The sequence below is a fragment of the Rhagoletis zephyria genome, unplaced genomic scaffold, assembly GCF_001687245.7.
Source record: "Rhagoletis zephyria isolate East Lansing unplaced genomic scaffold, Rhagoletis_zephyria_1.1 Rzeph_scaffold_03758, whole genome shotgun sequence".
In the NCBI taxonomy this organism is placed as follows: Eukaryota; Metazoa; Arthropoda; class Insecta; order Diptera; family Tephritidae; genus Rhagoletis; species Rhagoletis zephyria.
Genome location: NW_016160841.1, coordinates 36,364 through 58,029, shown reverse-complemented (window position 1 = coordinate 58,029; position 21,666 = coordinate 36,364). Strand labels below are relative to the sequence as shown.

At 36.4% G+C, this 21,666-nt stretch overlaps 1 protein-coding gene across 1 annotated transcript; it reads right to left on the bottom strand.

Moving 5' to 3' along the window:
- Positions 1 to 5,720: 5,720 nt before the first annotated feature.
- LOC108369594 (UPF0430 protein CG31712-like) lies at positions 5,721 to 6,632 on the bottom strand (the record flags this gene model as incomplete). Its single annotated transcript, XM_017624730.1, has 3 exons — positions 6,305 to 6,632; positions 6,003 to 6,242; positions 5,721 to 5,930 (listed from the first exon to the last, which is right to left on the bottom strand). Coding segments are annotated over exons 2-3 (422 nt in total), but the record flags the coding sequence as incomplete, so codon positions are not given.
- Between the last annotated feature and the right edge of the window lie 15,034 nt (positions 6,633 to 21,666).

The window sequence follows — 21,666 nt, the reverse complement described above, 5'->3', positions numbered from 1 at the left end:
TGGCACAACACAAATGGCGTTTGTTAGCGGAAATGAAAGAGTCTACAAATGTATTTAATGGTACTTTATTTGTACGCCCTTTACAAAGCAAATTTATTATAATAAGCCGTACGCGGTTAAATTACAAAAATGCGGATGAACTAAATATATGTTCTAAGAGTCTATGATTTTCACGCACGAGCACTACGACTTCTTTTTAGAAACGGTAGAAATGATGCGGATATTTAAGATTTCGCTTAACTATTTCGCGCACGAGCACTGCAGCTTTGTGTGGATACCAAAAAAACGATTGATAAAAAAAAAAATATAAACTCATCTGTCAAATGCAAAGTATGTACATACATACAATATGTGTATACAGCGAGTGCTCTTGCTAGCGAATAACTTCCGCGTTGCAACTACTTAATCATAACGTACAATAATGCTTACATAAAGTGTTCACTAAATATAATTCCAAGTGCAATGTATGCAGTTTGATAAATATAAATTCAAAGGTATTCACAAGATACAATGGCAAAAGTTAAAATCATATTAAGTAAATGTTTTAGTACAAATTCAAAAGTAAATACGCATAGTTATGAATGCATACAAATTCAATAAATACATACATAGGGTGCTAGCGTATATATCGCATAGATATGACTGCATACAACTTCAATAAATACATTCAATGAAATACTGTGGACGTGTTTCCGCATTGGTCGCTCCAACACTACTAAAAAATAATACATTTTTGCACATCTAGAGGCAAAATATTTTCGTTTGACAGTGATGGTGCAGATCTGATACCTTCGCTTAGTAAGATTGAATATAGTAGATTTCTTAACAGATGGCAACCCTATTCGAAAAAATAAAACATTTATGCTAATCCCTCGTTTTTGACACCTCATTGTTTTAATCAAACGAACTACGCGGATCTTATAATTTTTTAGACAGGTGGCAACCCTATAGAAGTTTTTAATACCAAAGGTCACGCTCCTGTCTATACCGAATATATTAGAAAAAATCTCGTCAAAATTCGTTTAGTAGTTTTTGATAAAGGCGCATTCAAAAATCTATACTTTCCTTTATACTATTTATAGGTAAGATAGGAACATTTCAATAGGTGGCAACCCTTTTAAAAAATTCAAGCCTTTGTTCATGCGAAGGCCATGCTCTTTCATTTGCTATCTCATTTTGTTATTCAACGAGCGGTGAAAATCTTAATTTTTCAACAGGTGGCAATCCTATTCAGAAAAGTATTACATTATTGCATATCTAGAGGCTAAGTCCTTTCATTTGACAGTGACGGTGCAGGACTGATGCCTATGCTTATTATGATTGAATATAGTAATCTTATTAACAGGTGGCAACCCTATTCAAAAAACTAAAACATTAGTGCCTTTCTAGAGGCCAATCCCTTTCATTTGACACCTCATCTTTTGTAATCCAACGAACGGTGCGGATTTTATAGTTTTTTAGACAACCTACAAGAAACCAAGAAAGGTCACTCTCCTATCGATACAGAGTATATTAGAGAAAATCTCGTCAAAATCCGTTCAGTACTTTTCGAGATTACCGCATACAAAGAATCTCGACTTTCCCTTATATATACATACATATGTAGTAGCAATTATCTGGGGTACTTCGCTGCGCCTTAAATGTATTTTTGTGTTGTAACTCTCTCCCAAACCCCTTATGGCCTCATTTATCAAATATATTTAAAGAGCTTTATGAAGTAAGATTTTCAAAAAAAAAAATTCGATCTATGAAGCATTGTTTATTTTTTTTTGAGTGTGGGTGTTAGTTAATACATATGTTTTCGAAGGTACTTAGAAAATATGTAAAGTACAGACTTTCTCTTGGAAATTTAATTTATAATTTTATAACTGAAGTCGACTATCGCACTCTTTCCTCAAACATGTGTTAATTCAAAATTCAAATACCGTATATTTATTTAATTTGAAGAAAATCTCCCTACTATACAAATATGTACTGCAGTATTAACTAATATTTCAAATGGATGTGAGAGGGGGTAACAAAAGAAAAATACTTTAAGGTGTAGCGAAGCACGCCGGGTATTTGCTAGTATTTAATAATAAAATTAAATTAAAATTTTCAAACAGGTGGCAACCTTCCAAAAAATATTTTCGGCTGTAACAGCCATCCCTAAAGAAAAGCATCAGCGTTGCCTGGCTGTCAAAAAATTCTCTTGCCCATACGATTTGTATGAAGCATACCGAAATAACGCGGCGTCGACGCTTAGCGGTTAGAAAATCCTATTTTGACAGGGCGTTGGCTGCAGAAAACGGCGAAACTGTCATTTTCGTAGTTCACACAAACAAACATATGCTTATTGTTGGTGTTATTTCTTCATTGGACGTAGCTTTGCCGCTTTTGTTTAGGTATTGCACTTCAGCGTTAACGCTAGGCGTCAGAAAACGCTTAGCCCAACGCTTTTGTGTAGGTACGGTAGTAGGATTTCTTTAGCTTCTTTCTTTTGACAGCCATACTTCAACATTTACTCTATCTTATCAATTTGCTTTAACACAAATTTGCAAAAATGGCCTCTATAATATTGTTTTCAATATTTTAAATTGGACCTCTAGCAATGCATCGGTTAGAAGTCCATTCAATTTCATACATTGCAAACATAAAAACAGAGAGACGGTTAAAATTTCTAAAAACTATTGATTTGGCTTCCTTTGCTCTAATAAAGACCTCCCATATTAATTTTTCTTTAATATCTATAATGTACAGCCATCGGTATTTTATAATATTATTAAATGTATAGAATTAAGCTTGAGAACAGCGAAATCGAAGCACATAGTTGCACTTACAGTTCATTCGGCAGTGGAAAAGAGGTTGATATGTAAGTGGATCATTTCCAAACGAAGTGCTATTTTTTTGTTCCCCCCTTTTTAAATTTATTTGTGGTGGTAAAAACGAAAAATCAAAAACCGCATTATACGAACCAAATAATAAGCCACTAGCAAAGCTGCCTTTTTTAGTGCCAGCCGTTTTCTTTTCTTTTGCCAACGGTATTTCTTTGATATATTTTACCTACTTCATATAAAAACATTTGTCCCCGCTGGTTATTCGATAATCAACATGAAAAAAAGTTTAAGCAAAGAAACAATCAAAAAAGGCGTAACTGTTTGTAAATGACCACCTTAACCTTTATTGTTTTATTCTATTTTCGCTTAGAAATTTTATCAACATAAGCGTTGCTTTCTGTTATAATATTGTACTTCCGAATTTTTCTAAATGTAACTTTTTTCATTTTCTTGTTTATATATTTTCGTGAAATAAGACTCTTAGAAAAAACAACCGAAAAAGGTGAAATAATCCCAGAATGTCACTTTTAGGTGGAAAGGATTTTTGATTTAAAAAGCTTATTTCTCCAAAAGTGTTCAAATGGCATATATGGGAAATTGTTGCCGAAGAAAGATTAAACAAAAAGCCTGCTTCCCAAGCAAAACCATGACATGGAACCACGAAAAATGTCATGAAGAAAGTGGAAAAAACTTCATCATTAGCATATGTAATAAATCAGATTCAAAGTGATATGCAAATGTTTAAAAATCATGCATTTAATGTTAAAACTCAGTACAATGCTTATCGGTTAGTATGTATACTTTTTTCTAATAGTTCCAAAATTTAGGATTAAACCTTTAACATTTTTTTAAAAAAGTGGCATTTGGTAAAATATTTTACAAAAATGCAAAAGTAAAGAATAAATTTATCTTTGAAGAGCCTGAAAGCAGTTTCGTATTCTCAAAAATGTTTACGTCGGTAAACGGTTTCAGAGGATAAATTTACCAATCTTAAAAAATCTTGGAAATTATGCAAGTACATACATACATAAATACATATACATATGTGACACGTAAGGTTAAAAAGGACCTACGGTCAGAAAAAATCGGTTTTCACTTTTTCATCGACTCTTATAGTAAACGGGCCGCTCTTTCCAATGCAATAAACCGCAGCTTTCTAGCTGCATTAGTTTTTTCACAATTTCACTTCAAAGTTAGGTACTTTTACAAAAAAAAGTACAAAAAAAATCAAATCTGACAAACTATTCTGAAATTAATCAAATTCGCTTGAAACTCGTTACTCGGGGGTTTTCGGGGTCGCTGATTACGAATCCGATGTTAGTTTTTCAAAATCCAAAATGGGGATCCACATGAATTCGAACAAATTTTAAATTTTTTCCGCCATATTGGATTCGCCATTTTGAATTTAAAGATACGAACATCGGATTCGTAATCAGCGCCACCAAAAACCCCCGAGTAACGAGTTTCAAGCGATTCCCATCAATTTTTAAAAAAGTCATTAGCCATATTGGATCCGCCATTTTGAATTTTGGAAAACTAACATAGGATTCGTAATCAGCGCCACCAAAAACCCCCGAGTAACGAGTTTCAAGCGATTCCCATCAATTTTTAAAAAAGTCATTAGCCATATTGGATCCGCCATTTTGAATTTTGGAAAACTAACATAGGATTCGTAATCAGCGTAATCAGTTTCAATCCATTAAAACGTTCAGAAGCATCAAAATCAACTTGGTAAACTTCAAAGTCGTTTTTCTCGAAATCGTTTTTTCTGAGCGTAAGTCCCTTTTAACTTTACGTGTCACATATATTCATTCATGTTCATACTTACAAACATACATATGTTTAATTTGTTGTGTCAACCACATACTGCATATGAGTGTAATGCGATGCTTTGTCTTTCGTTTATAAATGTGTACATACATATGTGCGTACATACATGTCTGTATTTAGCAAGTTCCATAAGTGATCGCTGTTTAGCTCAAATACGTGTATGTGTGTATGTAGTATGTGGTACAGCGCGGTCACGTCGCTCATACACATCTCGTTTGCCTTTGTGAGCTCGTGTTTGATCGGCCCTGATATACAGAATTTTCGCGTATAGTTTAAAAAACTAGTACCTCGCTATTATAATTTGCATTCGTACTGTCATCAGGTATGAGAATCAGTGTTGCCAGAACTTTTTGGATCAACCGGCTAAATTAGCAAAACAAATCGGTAAAAACAGCCAAACTGTTTCAACTAAGTTTCGCATGTTTTATTTAAATAAATCATAAGTAGACTAGTTCTTGGAGAGAAGTTGCAAATTCAAGCTTGAACAAATTTTGTGGCACATGGTTGCATTTTTTGTCGACGATAATTTAAATAAACAGGTTCGTCAAATTTATAAATTTACAAACTTGAGCGATTTTAAAATGAAAAAATGTGAGTAAATACTTGTTTACTTAATTAATTTAGTTAATTCCAATGATTTCAAACGTACTCGGAATGCATCTCGACCAGAGTCGATATAGGAAACCCGACAGTTACTACGACAAAGAAATTGAAACGTATGTTGAAGAAAGTCGGGCTAACAAGAAATATACATGTAAATCCTGCTGTTTTTTCCTCTCTGAAACAATTTTAACAATTCTATACAGTTTTCTTATGTTTGAAATGCAACTGTGGACACCAGCTGGCAGGGAAACTTGCAAGTTTCTGTAAATTTTCGTCCGTGCAGAAATTTGCAAGTCTCTCTACTCGAGAGAGAATTTGGGAGCATTTTTTCTCACTAACTGATATTTTGAGTGATAGTTTTCGCTGGATTTTCGACGAACAAGCCTATTGTCTTCCCAGAGAGTTATACTGAGCTCAATCATCTCTATCGATTCGAATTTTTTATTTTTGTTTTTATATTTGGAGCCCAACTGCATTTGTTCCCTTGTTCCTAGACTTGTTTTACACTTCGCAATATGAAAACTCACCCGCTGTTCCTTCTGTTGCTGGCGACGTTGGATGAAAACATCTGCAGCTCGAACAGCATCAATTTGTTTGCGACGTTTAAGATTTTTATCAAGATCGTTGCAGTCATTAGATTGCTGACTATCACTAGAACTGTTAACAGTAGGGGAATGTTTCCTAAGATAAGCAAAAAAAGTTGAATTATATGTAATTAGAAAATGGTATAGGTACAACATATTCTTTGTATACCTAGATCCGCGGTCATCACTTTGAAACTCACTAGGACCAGTTGAGCCACAAGATGTTTTTTTTTTTACAAAATTATTGCTTCGGGATTGGCGTTCATTTCGTTCATCAAGAACAGAACTTTTGCGAACATCGCGTTGTCTGCCATGTTTTTTGTGTTTGCTTTTATGGTGATGACGCTTAGAAGGGCTTCGTGATGACCGTGAATTCCCCATATTTTTACAAGCTTTTATTTAACTTGCTCTGTATGTTTGTATGTATGTATGTTTGTTAGGGGCAAGTCTTGCAGTCAATTTTTGACCTACCTCCTAATGACCTAGTGACTTGAAATTTCACAGTTGACTCAAAACCCAATGACAATGCAATAAGAAAGATAAGTTAAACCGATATGTGGCACAGGAGTTGAAATATTTGAAAAACCCGTATATAAAGTACGAATCGGTTCATATTTAGAACGTATTACATGAAAACGAATAACCACTAAAAGTTCCTGAAGTAAAGTTTATGTCCCGATTTCGTTTATATTTACAATGCTTGCTTTAAAAATATTTGCTTTTACTATTAACTTATTTAACTGGATAACATATAAATAAAGGGCATGTCAATGAATAGATATGAAAGGATACGAGTAAATACAAGTACATACTCGATACTTTTCGTTCGATACCAAGTAATTTTGGTATCGAAACTTTTGAGCGACCCTATAAAAACAACAACAACAGTGATAGTCATTTAGGCTCTGTCACACGGTCAGTATTTATGAACGTGATCCAAGTATTGCTATGTTGTTGTTGTTGTAGCGGCTACTAAGCCCCGTTCGGGACGGTTCATTCATCATCGTTGTCGTCTATTTCAGCTAAGGGGAGGCCCAGGAAGTGTGCGACTTCCACAGGGGCTGTCCATAGGGACAGGGGCGTTAGCTGAGTGGGATTCTCAGGGCATGTGAAGAGGTGCCGGGAGTCATGTGGCGACTCTCCACATGCCGGGCATTGGTTGGGCACATCCTCGTTGATTCTGCTCAGGTAGCTGTTGAGCCTGCTGCAATAGCCAGAGCGAAGTTGGGCTATTGTTGTGCGGGTCTCCCGAGGCAGACAAAGTTCTGTCCCGTCCACGTCCGGTGGTTGTGTGCCTAGAACGGCATTCACAGGGCGGGAGTCTACATAACTTGAGACTGATTCCCTGTGAATGCCGTTGAGGGCCTCTCGGTAGGTTGTCGGGTCCAGAGGTTGTTTAATATACATCTGGACTTCGTCTGTCAGTTCGTAAAGATGCCTCCTGACGTGCCGTGGCGAGGGCTCTTCCGCGAGCAGTTGCAAGCTGGGATGGCCACGTCTGTAGCTCCCAGCGAGGAACTGCTTGCAAAGCATTAAGTTATGCTCCTTTACCGGGAGCATCTGGGCCTCGTCATGAAGGTGATGTGGAGGCGTCATCAGGAGGCATCCTGTCGCGGTACGTAATGCCGTGTTTTGGCAGGTCTGCAGCTTCATCCACTGCGTCCTGCTAGTCCCCGGCGACCATACGGGCGCTGCGTAGTTCAGAACCGGCCGGCCAATTGCCTTGTATGTTGCCAACAACTTTTCTTTATCTTTGCCCCAAGTGCTGCCGCATTTCAGTGGTGGTTCTTTTAATTCAAGTTGGCCTTCGGTTTTTGGAATTTAAATAAGTTCTCAGCAAAAAAAATTGTTTAAAAAATCCATATGTGTACAATGTACATAGTGCTCAAAAATATAGATTTTTCCTTTATCTTAAAACTTTAAGCGTGGGAAACGATGATGTTCTGTAATTAAGGCAGAATAGAATATGCGCTATCTGGGAAGACAATTACAGGTAACAATTATTCTTGTTATAGGTAACATTTATTCTTGGCACTATATCGAAACACAAACGCGTGACATGAAAATTTTCTCCGTGATAAGGCTAGTAGCCATTTCTAACAAACTTTGGATCTCTTAGTAAATAATGGAAACATATATATTTGAATTTTAAGAAAACAAGGCTAATAGCCAAATCGGCTAAAAACGGCAATTTTTTTTACAAAAACGGCTAACAAATCGGCTTCCAGCTAAACCGAAATTTCTCCGGCTGTTTGCTATAGCAACCGGCAAAATCTGGCCGGGAAACACTAAAATGGCAACACTGATGAGAATAGAAATCGCTGCATCTTTTAGGCGCATCAATATTACATAGTTACATCCCGTGCTAATAAAAGGGAGGTAAAAAAGGGGGTTTATCTTCTTTGTTTCAGAATGCAGACATGAGCAAAGCCTTCACCTGCAGAACACCGACAATTTTCAAATACTTTTAAATTGTTTTACATTCGTTTGCCAAATTAAATATTTTGATTATTTTAAAGTTTTTTAATTATTGTAACTTAAACTTAAAATCATATTCGCATACTATTGTAACCTTTCAATTCGAATATCGTAAATTCCTTAATGTTGTAGTTTCGAAGTTTGTAAGCGACGATACGAGGTGACCCGACCTCGCCAACCTAGTGCTCCAGTCAGTCTTCGACTGACCGCCGCCGAAATCATTTGCTCACAAGGTTTATACGCCACTCGGGCATACAAATTAAATTGTTAGCTCTAAGATTAAAATTATAATTCAATAGATATACTGAAATGAAAAGTCATTCTTCTCTTTTTGGTTCCTACGGACGGAAGTATAGTTGTGCACCCTGCACGTTAAATAGTCGTATTAATTGCGAACATGGTGCTTTGTCGCCACGGCAACCGCGACCTTACCTAGAGTAAATAAGTACATATGTACATATTCGTCAGTTAGAGAAAATTTTAAACGCCGTCGGTAGCGAACCTTCAAGCGAGCGGCGGTAGTTAAAAAACCAAAAACTCGAAAAGACATGTAAAGCCGGTAAAAAAGTGAAAATAGGAACAAAATTTAATAAGTGAAACACAAATTTCATGTAAAATCGAACAATTAAAGAAGTGATGCAATATTTACAAAAAAGCCAAACAAAAAAAAGCAAACTGGACTATAGCGGCACCGACAAAGTGATACATATGTAGGTATGTACATTAGAGTGGCAAGAAACAAACACAAAGTTTTTAAGTGAAACCAAATAACTCAAAATATTGGCAAATAAAAGTGGGTACATAATATACACTGTATACAAAGAATCTCTGAAAAGAAAATTGAAAAATATATACGTTTGTTAAAAACAAGGCTACTTTCCTATATCGAAATATAAAGGTGTTTTGGAAAAAAAATTTGCGAAAAGATCAATTTTACCTGAAAAAGAATTAAAAAAAAGGCATTTACATATATACGTGTGCAAAGAAGCGGTACTTACCTAAATAAAAAGTGCTGGAAAAATTCGGGAAACAAAGGGTAAATACTTACCTGAATCAAAATATAAAGGTGGTTGGAAAAAAAATAATTTTTGCGAAAAGAGCAATTTAACCGAAAAGAAAAAAACGTTTAGTTACATAGAAGTGCTAACAAACAAAATCTTGCAAATGAAAAGTGCATAGAGCCTGAAAAAGAAAAAAAGTTGAGAAAGTATAAAACCTGAAAAGATAGAATTTAAATAAAAAGAGGTGAATTTCAAAGAAAAAGAGCATATCTAAGAGAAAAAAATTAAACGTAGTACTAAAATAAAATCAAAAGTTCGCATAAATAAACTTACAAGTTTTGAATAAAAGCAAATTTTATCAAAAAAAAAAAAAAAACTCAACCACAGAAGCACAAGAAGGAAGAGGAGGCAACACAGGCAACACACAAGCGGACGGGAGCTCGATGGACGTAGCAACGGTCAACGCCAAAAGCAGTAGGCGTAACACAATACTTTGGAGACGGTACAGTCGGGTAAAAAACAAGGTGGTAGAAACCCAGCAAGTCACTCATTACACATTACAACGTTGTATGCCTTAGCGGAACACATGCCCACAGTTAACGGAAAACCCCCTTTTTTCATTTGCTGTTTTAAGTCGGCAAACTCGCGCCAATTTGAAATCACTCGCTCTTATGTATTTAAAATATATGTACTAATAAGTGCATGCTCTTTTAGCCGTTAAAATAAACATAAACCCATCTGTTACAACAAGTCCGCTAAGACATACAAAGTACACATATGATATATACTCAACTTATTCATACATATACACATATACGCTCATATGTACTTACACCCATAATTTCCCCTGTGTTGAGTGCAGAAGGTACCAGCTAATTTATCTATTGGGACTACGTTAGTTACATATAAAAAGCTGCGCACATATATGCTCCACATAAGTACATACTCAAAAAATCATACTGCGACAGAAAAAAACGGTACTATAAAATTTGCGCGTTCTATATTTACCCCCTTCCACTTATGCCGAAGTATATTTTCATTTTTGCCCTTTAAAACACGCAAATCTATGTATGTAAAGAAGCCAAACCCGTTACCTTCATAATTAGCTCGCTCTAAACCAAATCTCGCACGAAAATTTCAGTTGAACATAGATGCATATACAGTATATTTTGCTTTGCTGCCTCTATGCTTAAGTGCACATTTAAGATACCTAGCCCAAAATGCGCATCAAAAGCATTACTTCTAACATTTATAAGGAAACTGCTCCGATAGATCCATTCAACATACCTGCACATTGGCGATACCTGCCTTAAAAATTGTGCGACTAATATCAATTATCAAAGAAAGTATTACGTTTACCTGCACTGGCCCTACAATTACCTAATTTTAGAACCTTTTATTTATTTTGCTCATCTCGCAGAACAACGAAAATGGCTATCAATTTATGTAGTTTTATAGATAATTAGATAACATTCGGTAAAAAATTTCGCTTGCAGTAATTTCTACATAATAAAATATTTGGTTTCATAGGGATTCGGATACCTTCCTCATTGAAGTAGTAAAGAAAATTCGCTTAAGTGCCTTTTTCGGTTACGTGCACAAGTTTTTCGTGCAAAGAAGGATGTGCAGCTAAGCAAAATATACTGTATCTAAGTACATACCACGATTGAGAGAAATAGAGATTGCGCCAATTGCGGTACCGCTAGTCCGCTCTGTGTGATTTTGACAGAATCAACTGTGTGCGTGACGTCATCTTGGTGCAATTGTTGATTGTGAGCATATTTTTGCGTTAATGTTTCTGCGTGGTTTTAAACAATTATTGAGACATTACAAAGCAAAATGAAGCGTGCCGTGGCAAAGTGTAATAGTGAAAACAAAAGGAAAGCGTGCGATATAAGTTTTTTTTTTCATTTCCTACGGACGCAAATCTGGAGAAAAAGTGAAAGCAGTTCTACCGTCGAGGAGATGCATTAAACACCAAATCGAGCTATGTGTGCATGAAGCACTTTACTAGTGAAGATATTGAAAATAATACACAGTTCGAAATGGGTAACATATTGGCTGCGTTTCTTTATACATTCCGGATAATCCCATTCCACAGCCGGAATAAACAGAATGCGTTTGAAATATACGTTAACATATCGTCAGGAACGTTTTATAGAATAAGTAAACAAAAATTTTATTCCAAACGTTCGGAATGAATAAAGAAATGCAGCCATTGTGTATTTTCATATTAATTGCATTGCATGGTACAAAAGTTGTCAAATAAAAGCTGTGGAGTTTATGGTGGTTGGCTACCGTCCACAAATATAAATATGCACTCTGCATGGCTTTTTACAATGGCGAGTCCAAAAATTCACTTTGCTGCACACCTTCCTTTTGGTCTACATGAAATTGCAAACACTGTTAATACATCCATTTTTTCATGTGCTAAAAATCGTACTTACCTAAAGGGCTACATGACCAAAATTATTGGTACGTGTTCCTAATTAATCAATCTTTGTATATTTATTGATTCCTGCAAAATTGGGCCATGTAATATTAAAATTAACACATTTTTCTGCATTGTTTACATATTTTTATATGCGTTTGGGCATTTCTCTCTCGCAATTGCACAAAGATGACGTCACGCAAAAATTACGCTGAAAAATCCTCTCTCATTGGCGCAATCTTTTATTCTATTATTCTTGAGTACATACGCAGGAGAACAGTAACGGTAAGAAATCAATACATATTTACAGGTATATCCAAACCTCCCGAAAATGATAAATACATACATATATTCCCACCAGCCCTTTTTTGTGTATCTTGCCCGCTCATTCTCCCTACTTGTGCACTTGCAGTTTGCGATTCCAACAAGTACGCATATACGTACACCCATATTTATATATATTCTATTGTGCTCAGACGCGCTGAGACAATATACAGTAGAAGTCAAGAAAATAGTACCGAAGCAGATACAGTAGAGCTCATAAAAATAGCACCGCTTAAGAAAAGATTATTAAACGTTAAAAAGTAGCGTAAATAAATATTTTAAATTAAAAGATAAGAAATTGCTAAGTGGATCTTGGTATCTCAAGACAAAATAAATAAATGTTTACGTTTTTTACCCGTTCACACCCGTCTCACCCCGAATTCCCCCAGTTATCTCTTAAGAACCCAAAATGGAAAAGAAATCTCCCACTGATTCTGACTCAAGCCTTCAGGACTTCATTTTTGATAGCAATAGGCTTGAGTCATTTTATTCAAAATGGTCCTTACAAGCCAACGAAAATAATTGGCGACCACCTTGAAAAAAAAGTGCGTGTTCGTACGGAATGTACCCCAAACATTCATATATACAGTCAGTCGTTACTGCAAACTCAAAAAGAAGATTCTACATACATACATAAGCCTAGAAAACTAATAATTAAAACTGGAAGTGGACAGAGAAGTGGAGCTGTGAACAAACAGAAAAACGAAAGCTACACAAGAAAAACGAAGTACAGTGAAGGTGAAAGAAAAGTGAGAAAAAAAGATGCTAGCAGCGATACCTGCATCAATACCCCTCTACATAATAAAGAAGTAAATAAAAAATTAAGAAATCACTGTTTCTTACTAGAAAATTTAATACCTATATCGGCCGGAAAACGCACTTCGTCTAAATTTGCATATTCCGTAACGCAAAACAGAAACACCAGCTTCGTCGGACGGACAAATCCGCTCCCTCATAGGGCGTAAAAAAAAAAAAAAAAAAAAAAAAAAAATTAAAAAAAAAAAATATATTCAAACGGATGCACATATATATCTCGATGTACATATGTAAATATACTCATAACTCCCGCGCATTTTTTATACATATGTATTTTCCGTCAAAATAAATACTCTCTCTCTCGCTCATATTTATAGCTCACTCATATTCATATACATAAGTCCCGAACTTTCTATCGGGCATCTTTTCCTTTGTCCCATACAGTAGATTCATATACATATGTACATACATAGGCTCTCTTAAACTCGATAAACCTCCGGTGTTAGAAAATTTGTGCCCGAAATATTGAACACACTTTTATACCTATACCTATACTTTATGCGTGCATACATACTTACCCAGCGCAGTGTTATAATTACCCTCTTTCTTAGTCGCAGAGCAAAGACATTTGCTGGCGATATATACACTTGTGCATAGACTAATTTACCCCGCTTTTCGTTCTATACTCATTCTCTATTGTTCAGTCGCAGAAAAAAACACAATTTGCTACATGTAAATGTAGATATGTATATTAGGGTGAACCCACTCTTCGAAGAAAAATATTAAGCACTGTAGTTGCACTAAGACGCGCTAATGCTAATGTGGCTGACTTCCAAAACGTATCAATGCAATGTTTGGAAACTGTTATACTGCGGTATTCAAACTGTTTGTTTATGCAGAGTTGCGACACATTGCAACCATATACATTGCATATTTTAAATATTCAATATAGCAATGAACAATTTTTCTGAAATTTACATTTTTAAAATACCAATGGTAACCAATAACAAACGAAGCATCAACATTGTTTCTGATGCACTAATTGCTCTAGCGATGCGTCTCGATAACTTTTCTTATACGTTTTGGAAAAGTATACATTGTCAATATTTTGTAGCTCGGCGTTATGGAATATTATACTTTGTACGTATGCAAAGCAATTGACGTTTTGGAAGTCAGCCTGTCTCCAAAGAAAACATTACAACTCTTCCTTTGTATTTTCATAAATATATATATAATAGCATATCGATGCTACTGAAGTAAATATACATATTCATCTCAAATTCTCCACTTCATTCAAACAAAATAAAATCCGACCCATCCCAAAAAAAAATTTAAAGTTACTTACAGTATGTATATGTCTCAATCTCCAACTCTTAATTTTGGCACTGCACACACATATGTACAAAGCACTGCTATTGTAATTAGACGCGCAAAGACAGTACAGTGTCACAAGCAAATAAAATGACACAGTGGGTAGCAATTAATAAGCACACGCATAAAGAAAAAAAACTAAAACACAAAAATTTAATTAAAATTAAGTTTATAAATACAAATTTGGGTTTGGTTTTTGCACACCTTCCTCCCCACACTGATTAGTTTTTCAACATGGAAGGTTTATTTAAAGATTTTAAATTCGAATTTTTTTGCAAAAGATGGTCAGCTCATTCAACAGCGAAGCTCTCAACGTCGCTGTTAAATGTTAAATTGGACCTTTTAGACAAACATTGGGAAAGTATTACGGATGCTTTTAGACTCCTCCCACTCCCGCACTTCTCTGAAGCTAGTACCTCCGCAAAGCAAACATATGAAAAATGCTACAATAAATATACTATTTGCAAAGCTGAAATGGTTGAAGCATTGAACTTTCTTTATACCAACTCAGCAACTCCGCAAGTTCCAGAGATTACTCCAAGCCTAACAAGACCTTCAGCCCCAATGAAGGCCACTTATATATACAGTCCACTACTCAGGTGTCGGCCCCCATAGACACATCCCAAAAATTCCCCACTCCAAGTTCTACTCCAAAGAACAAAGGCAGCATAGAATCCTCCAATGATTCCCTCAAATGCTCTCGAACTCTCCACACTCCCACCCTATATCTATCACAAGAATTATCAGAGTCGATAACTTCCGGCCCGGCAGGGACTCCAATGCCAATGAGAACTCAGCTGAATAATGCATGCGACTCTAAACAGTGTTCCCTGCCGGGCGAAGCATCGAGAAGACATGGAAAACCGAACGAAAGCATAGATTCAACTCTCAATTCGGAAGACGTTGAAATAAGCTCAAATGCCTCAGTCCTAAGACGTAGGCTCCCACTGCCAGAGTCTTCCTATTCATTACCCAAGTCATGTTCTGTTACCAGAAACCAATCTCGATCGCATCAGTATTCACCAAGATTAGCATCAGCAACTCCGCCTACGTACAGCTCAGATCTTGCAAATGACGCTCATAAACCAACCTGTGCTTCAACCCCGAAGTCAAATCCATCAGGTCTTCGACCTTCGGCAGTAAAAAAAGCGACAATCCCCATGCCACCGGACACTAATAACACCCAGGCGACCACTTCTCCTTCGTATATAAGTGAATGTAATCCTCGTCAACAACTCTACGCATATACGCATGCTCCAAGCTCATTCATTTTCCCAAGCGATACTACCCTCAAACACACACATAATTCAATCCCTATTACTTACGTTAGTCATCTAATACATTTTCAATTCTCATTCATAGGCTAACCAGGATGTGCCGATTCCATAGTCATATGAACCTCCTCCTCTCCTGCCAGGGATCCCGAGTTAGGCCTCCTGAGGACAAGATTTAACCCGCCAGCGTTGAGATCAACATTTGTAAGCCCAGCATGTTGAAGACATGAGCAAAGCCTTCACCTGCAGAACACCGACGATTTCAAATACTTTTAAATTGTTTTAGGCACTCCGCACATTAAGCTCCTAATCACAGTAGTGTAATCGTTTCGGCATACTAAAGTATAAAGCTTTTATGCCGAACCCATGTATTTCAATGAAGCTCTGTAGATTACGATTCAAAATCATGTTTGCGCCTAATCATAAAAGCTCCATGAATCGAAGCGCCCAATATTGTAAGGCGCTTGCAGTTTTGAAATCGTCATTTGTTTACTTTTTTGTGTTGGAAATAAAATTTATTTATCAGTTCAATAGAAAATAATTGGAAATTAACGATTTCGTGCTAAAATTCGTGCAAATTGCATTAAACAACAAGCGTTTATGCAATATTTCGGAGCAGAAATATTTGCGGAAGTGCGTGTTGCGTAAGAACGGCCACAAATTTTTTTATGTGTAGAAAGTGTTTATTAGCTGGTGACTTATGCAGGGCGTGCAAGTCTGCAGAAGTCGAGTCGTCATGTATTCGTTTCGGTATGATGAAACGATTACTCTACTTTGATTAGTGCCTCACATTCGTTTGCCAAATCAAATATTTTGATTATTTTAAAGTTTTTTAATTATTGTAACTTAAACTTAAAATTTTATTCGCATACTATTGTAACCTTTCAATTCGAATATCGTAAATTCCTTAATGTTGTAGTTTCGAAGTTTGTAAGCGACGATACGAGGTGACCCGACCTCGCCAACCTAGTGCTCCAGTCAGTCTTCGACTGAGCGCCGCCGAAATCATTTGCTCACAAAGTTTATACGCCACTCGGGCATACAAATTAAATTGTTAGCTCTAAGATTAAAATTATAATTCAATAAATATACTGAAACGAAAAGTCATTCTCTTTTTGGTTCCTACGGATGGAATTAAAGTTGAGCACCCTGCACGTTAAATAGTCGCATTAATTGCGAACACTTCGTTTTAAAAAAAATAACACTGTATGTAAATTTTAATGTTTTGAAATATCACAGCTAAACGGCCAAACACGTAAACTTAATTTTGGCCTCTAGATTACGATGGCGTTTTCAGAAAATCCGTATCACGTCAAAAGTTTGAAATATTTAGGGGGGAAGTTTTAGAGTTCTGAAAGTGAATTTTTCGTCGTTTAAGACACTGTGCTCAGGTTTTGCATTTTTTTCTGGGCAAAGGTGTTGATGGTTACTTAACTGGGATCTTTTAAATTCAATGGCGTCCTCCGTTTTTCCAGATTGGCTATAGTTTTCGAGATAACGGTGCTTGAAAATCTGCTTAAATTGTAGATTTTTTATTAATAATTACCTCAGTTTTAAGGTTATTTTACTAAAATTTTGCACGTGACTGTATTTTGATATTACCTTAGCTATTTCTAAAAATCGTGGAAATCGGTTCACTATAACATATAGCTCCCATACAACTGATTGTTCAGATATGTATGTGGTTTTGCGTTACAACTCATATTTTATTTCATAATATTTTTTTATAATAGTAGTTTATACACTGCGTGGACCTGAACTTGGGTTCTCGGCATATTTTTGCAGTTTCTGTTGTACGAGTGGCTTTTTAATACCTTTTTTGTGAAAGCTGTTGTTCGCTAAAGTCAAAGTGACTGAGTCATGCTTTTAAATAGGCGGCGGTCTATACCGCGTCTATTTCACATAAGTTGGGAACCAAAAAACACAAACCAAAAATCTACGCGCACGATTACTGTCATATTAATTGATAAAAACATCGAAAATTTTGCGAAAAACTTTTTTTCATCATATCATTGTCTTCGGAAACTCCTAAAGATGAAAAAAATTAAAAAGCTTTGCAATAAATTAAACAAGTTTTGTTTCGTTTGTGGTAAATTCGTTTTGAAATCAGTCCAGCGTAAATTAGTCTCAAATAAGAATGCACTAGCATGCTATAAATGGTACTTTTTGCAATCTGAACCTGCACAAAATAAATACACTCCCGAATTCACATGTATTTCGTGCATTAGTGCGATGAATTTTTGGTGGACAAAAAAACGATTTTCGTTACCATTCGGTTTACAAATGATTTGGACAAATCCCGGAAAACACGAAGCTGAAAATTGTTATGCATGCACCAACAATACATTTGGTTTCAATCGAAAAAGCAAGTAAATTTAAATGATTGCAAACAGTCTATGGCAACGCCATTACCACTTGATGATGGATCTGATTACATTCCGATTGAAAACAATTTACCGTCTTTCATATCCCAAGAACACCTAAACAGCATGGTGCGTAAATTAAATCTCTCCCATAACAACGCAATGCTTTTGGCATCAGAACTGAAAAGCGCGAATGTTTTAGCACCAGGAGTAAAAGCAACGGCCTACAAACACAGACAAGATCCGTTTATGCCATATTTCAAGTTATCGGAAGATGGCACTCAGGCCTATTGCATTGATGTTGCAGGTTTGATGAATGAAATGGGAACTATAAACCCGAACAATGGCGTCTCTTTATTGACGCATCAAGGCGAAGTTTGAAAGCAGTCTTGCTCTATCGCGATAGTAGCAAGAAACCCGTTCCCATCTTGTATGCGGTTGGAATAAAGGAATCTTACGAAACAATGCAATTAATCTTATATTGCATCAAGTACGAAGAGCACAGGTGTCGCGTGAACTGTGATTTTAAAGTTCTCTCACTACTGTCAGGCATGCAAACGGGCTACACTAAATACTGTTGTTTGTTCTGTCATTGGGATAGTAGAGCCAAATGCTGTAATGAACTGTCTTCGTAGATTTCCGGGCGTATTGGTTTCCTCGAAGCCTTTTTGCTTGGATCCAAATAAAGAACACCACGACTTCACATCCTAGAAGGCAGTTCTCCGAGTAGGTTTAGGGGTTAAGGAGCGAGGCACTCTGCTTAGATTTACCAGCTAGACTTCAGCGTGTACGGGTGGGAACTTGCTCCTACTCTGACTTTTCCTCGGAACCATAAAAAAAATCTAAGCAGAGGTTTACAGGTTAGTCATCAGAACCAATGAAAAAAAATTTGAGACCGTAGAGGGTTAATCATCAGAAAAAGAACGTTAATATTATTAAATTTCCAGAACCGATTGAAAACTAAACTGAATAACCATCACGTCACCAAGGAAACTAAACGTCGCCATGCTCATCGCCATGTTTGGGATTATTCCGGTAGTCGTGTAGGAAGGCTTAAGGTGTTGTTGCACTTCCGTCTCTAGCCCTGTTTTTCTCTTCCTAATCTTACAGGTTTATGTTAAATGGCAGTTCTCTGATTCGGTATAACAATATTCAATTTCCATGTGTCTTACATTTCTAACCTTCATACATCAAAATTTGTACATATGTCGGTATATATGTACCTTCGCTCTTTCTCTCTAAGAAACTCTACCATACAATGTTCAAATTCATAAACGCATTTTGGTGAGCGAGTGAGTGAGACCGAAAGTCCGTATTTCCTAAATAATCTTAATTACCCGTACTCTTCCTACATATGTCTAAGCCGTACTTGGTTCTCGCTTATCAAACCAAGCTTATCTGCTGGGGAGAGCTTTCCTCCTACTCACCACACTTCGAATTCATGTGTGTTTGTGTGTGTGTGTTTAGTAACTACGCGTGGTAAAATATGTACATGGCCGTGGCCCTATTTCAAAACTTATTTTGGTAAACCAAAGCTAAATTTAAGTTAAAGAAAAAAAGATATTAAATATATAGACTCTAATAAAAAAAAATTTAAGAGGCTACTTCTTGCTTATCGCCCTAGTTAGGTAATTCATTAATTTTTATAGAATGCAATATTTTTTACATTTTTTTTTGTTTCCTTCAGTTCGGTTTCCCTCACCTACATATGTTTGTATTATGTATGTATGTATAAGAATATACATATTTACCTATATGTAGGTATACTTGGTTTGCCTATCAGTGGTTTGGAATTAAAAGATGAATAACTGATATAGGGACTTATTCTGTATCACGAACGATAGGCAAAACGAACGATTCGTCTGCAGACGACAACCTCTCTGATTGCAATTTTAAACTCTATCGGTCGTTTTCGTCTTGCTTTTCATACATTACGTTGCAATGGTCTCGGTTGCATTTAAACCGGCTAAAATGATGCCACCGGACTAATTTTTGAAGCATTCCTCTGCAGACGAATCGTTCGTGTTGCCTATCGTTCGTGATACAGAATAAGGCTGATAATGTTACGACTTACCGACTTCTCCTCCTTCCGCTGGCCAGTTGATGGGGATGATGACGGATGAAATATTATTGTTGAAACAAGAATCACTTTTTTTCCCACCACATTAGGCCCTCTTACTTTAGTTTAGTTTTTTTTTTTTATCTTAAACGTCTTATTTATTTATTTAAATATTAGTATTATATATATTTTTTTTTTTTGTGTGTGTGGACTTTAGACTATTTTCCCCACTGCTTACAACAAGGGCACCTATCGCACCACTGACCCTTTCTGCTTTCGTACCACTTCAGTCAATTCCCGACTCTCTCGCTAATTTATATGCATGTACATTCATAGGTAACTTTTTTTTTCTCCATTAACTATTTGTATTTTTATTTACTGTTTTTTTCTTTCAGTTGTATTAAAAAAAAATATACGTAATTCTTCTTATTATAATATATGTAATATATATAATATTTTAGTTTTTTTTTTTAACTTAATAATTTAAAGTTGGGTAGAGGAAAAAAACTAAATTCTTGACTTCACGCCGCGGCGTTATACGATCTTTAACTTCTCACACTGTGATTTTTTTTTATATTAGTTTTAAATTTTCAAACACATGTGTAGTTCTTCTGCTTTCGGGGTGGTTTAATATTGCCCTTAGCCTTAAAATTTTAAAGAAAGTTGGTCCCGTTGTTGGTACGGCTCACTTTTCCGCCTATAGCTGGTGGTCCTTCATCTGGTCTGATTCCCCGCTCCTTCACTGGATGCTCGTCAGTCTGACGCTCGGAGGCTAGCGTATCATCCTTCCTGGCCAAATATCGCTTCCCAGGATTCGCACCGGGAGTTATACCAAATATATGACGATTGTACTACGCGATATACAATGATTGCAATTCCCAGTTTCCTATTACCGGACTCAAAAATTCGCGCTTCACGGACCGACCGTCTTTCTTTATAGTCAAACAGCAACTTCCTGATGCCTTCTTCAATTTTCATATCCTAAGCTCGGCTTGGAATAGGATCACGCCACCGCCACAAGAAAAAACTTTGTTTACGAACTATATAACGAAACTTGTTTACGAACCAGATATCAAACTTGTTTACGAACTAACTATTTTGCCAAAAAAACTAGTTTACGAACTATTTATTGCCTGTTATTGTTGCTATGCGTTATATCGGGTATCAACCAGACTACGCTGGATCATACCCGAAGGCTTCTTAACGTGCCATTTGCTGTCTTCTTTTCTCGGGGGGTTTTATTTCTGTTAGCATCTGTTCCCACTGTACATATCTTCGAAACTATGTTAACCACATGCCTTTGCATACATTTCCGCCGCCTCGATTACGCTCTCCTGACCTCACTGTTAACTACAGATTTTACCATGGACACACATACCGATTTATTTATTTCCGATGGCTACCGGAAAGGGATGTTGCCCAAATGTTCCGCATAAATCTCCACTCTCCCAAATGTTCGCCGCATAAATCTCCACTCTCACAACAGAGATCGTTTGATCTTGCTTGCTTGCGTAAGCAGAAATCAAACGGCCTGAAAACAGTGAAGATTTATGAGCGAAAAAAAAATTCACTGAAAAATTAAGTTTATGATGATTAAGTTGATTCTCTACCACACGTCTTTAGCATGATAGATAGGTTCCCATGACCTTACCATTTAGATCTTCTAGGACATAATAACGATTCCCTTTAACAGCCTTGATTCGTGCTTTTACGCCCGTTGGTGCGAGTTCGGCGTTAAAATGATTGGCTAGATTACTTTGCGCGAAACTTCGTCTG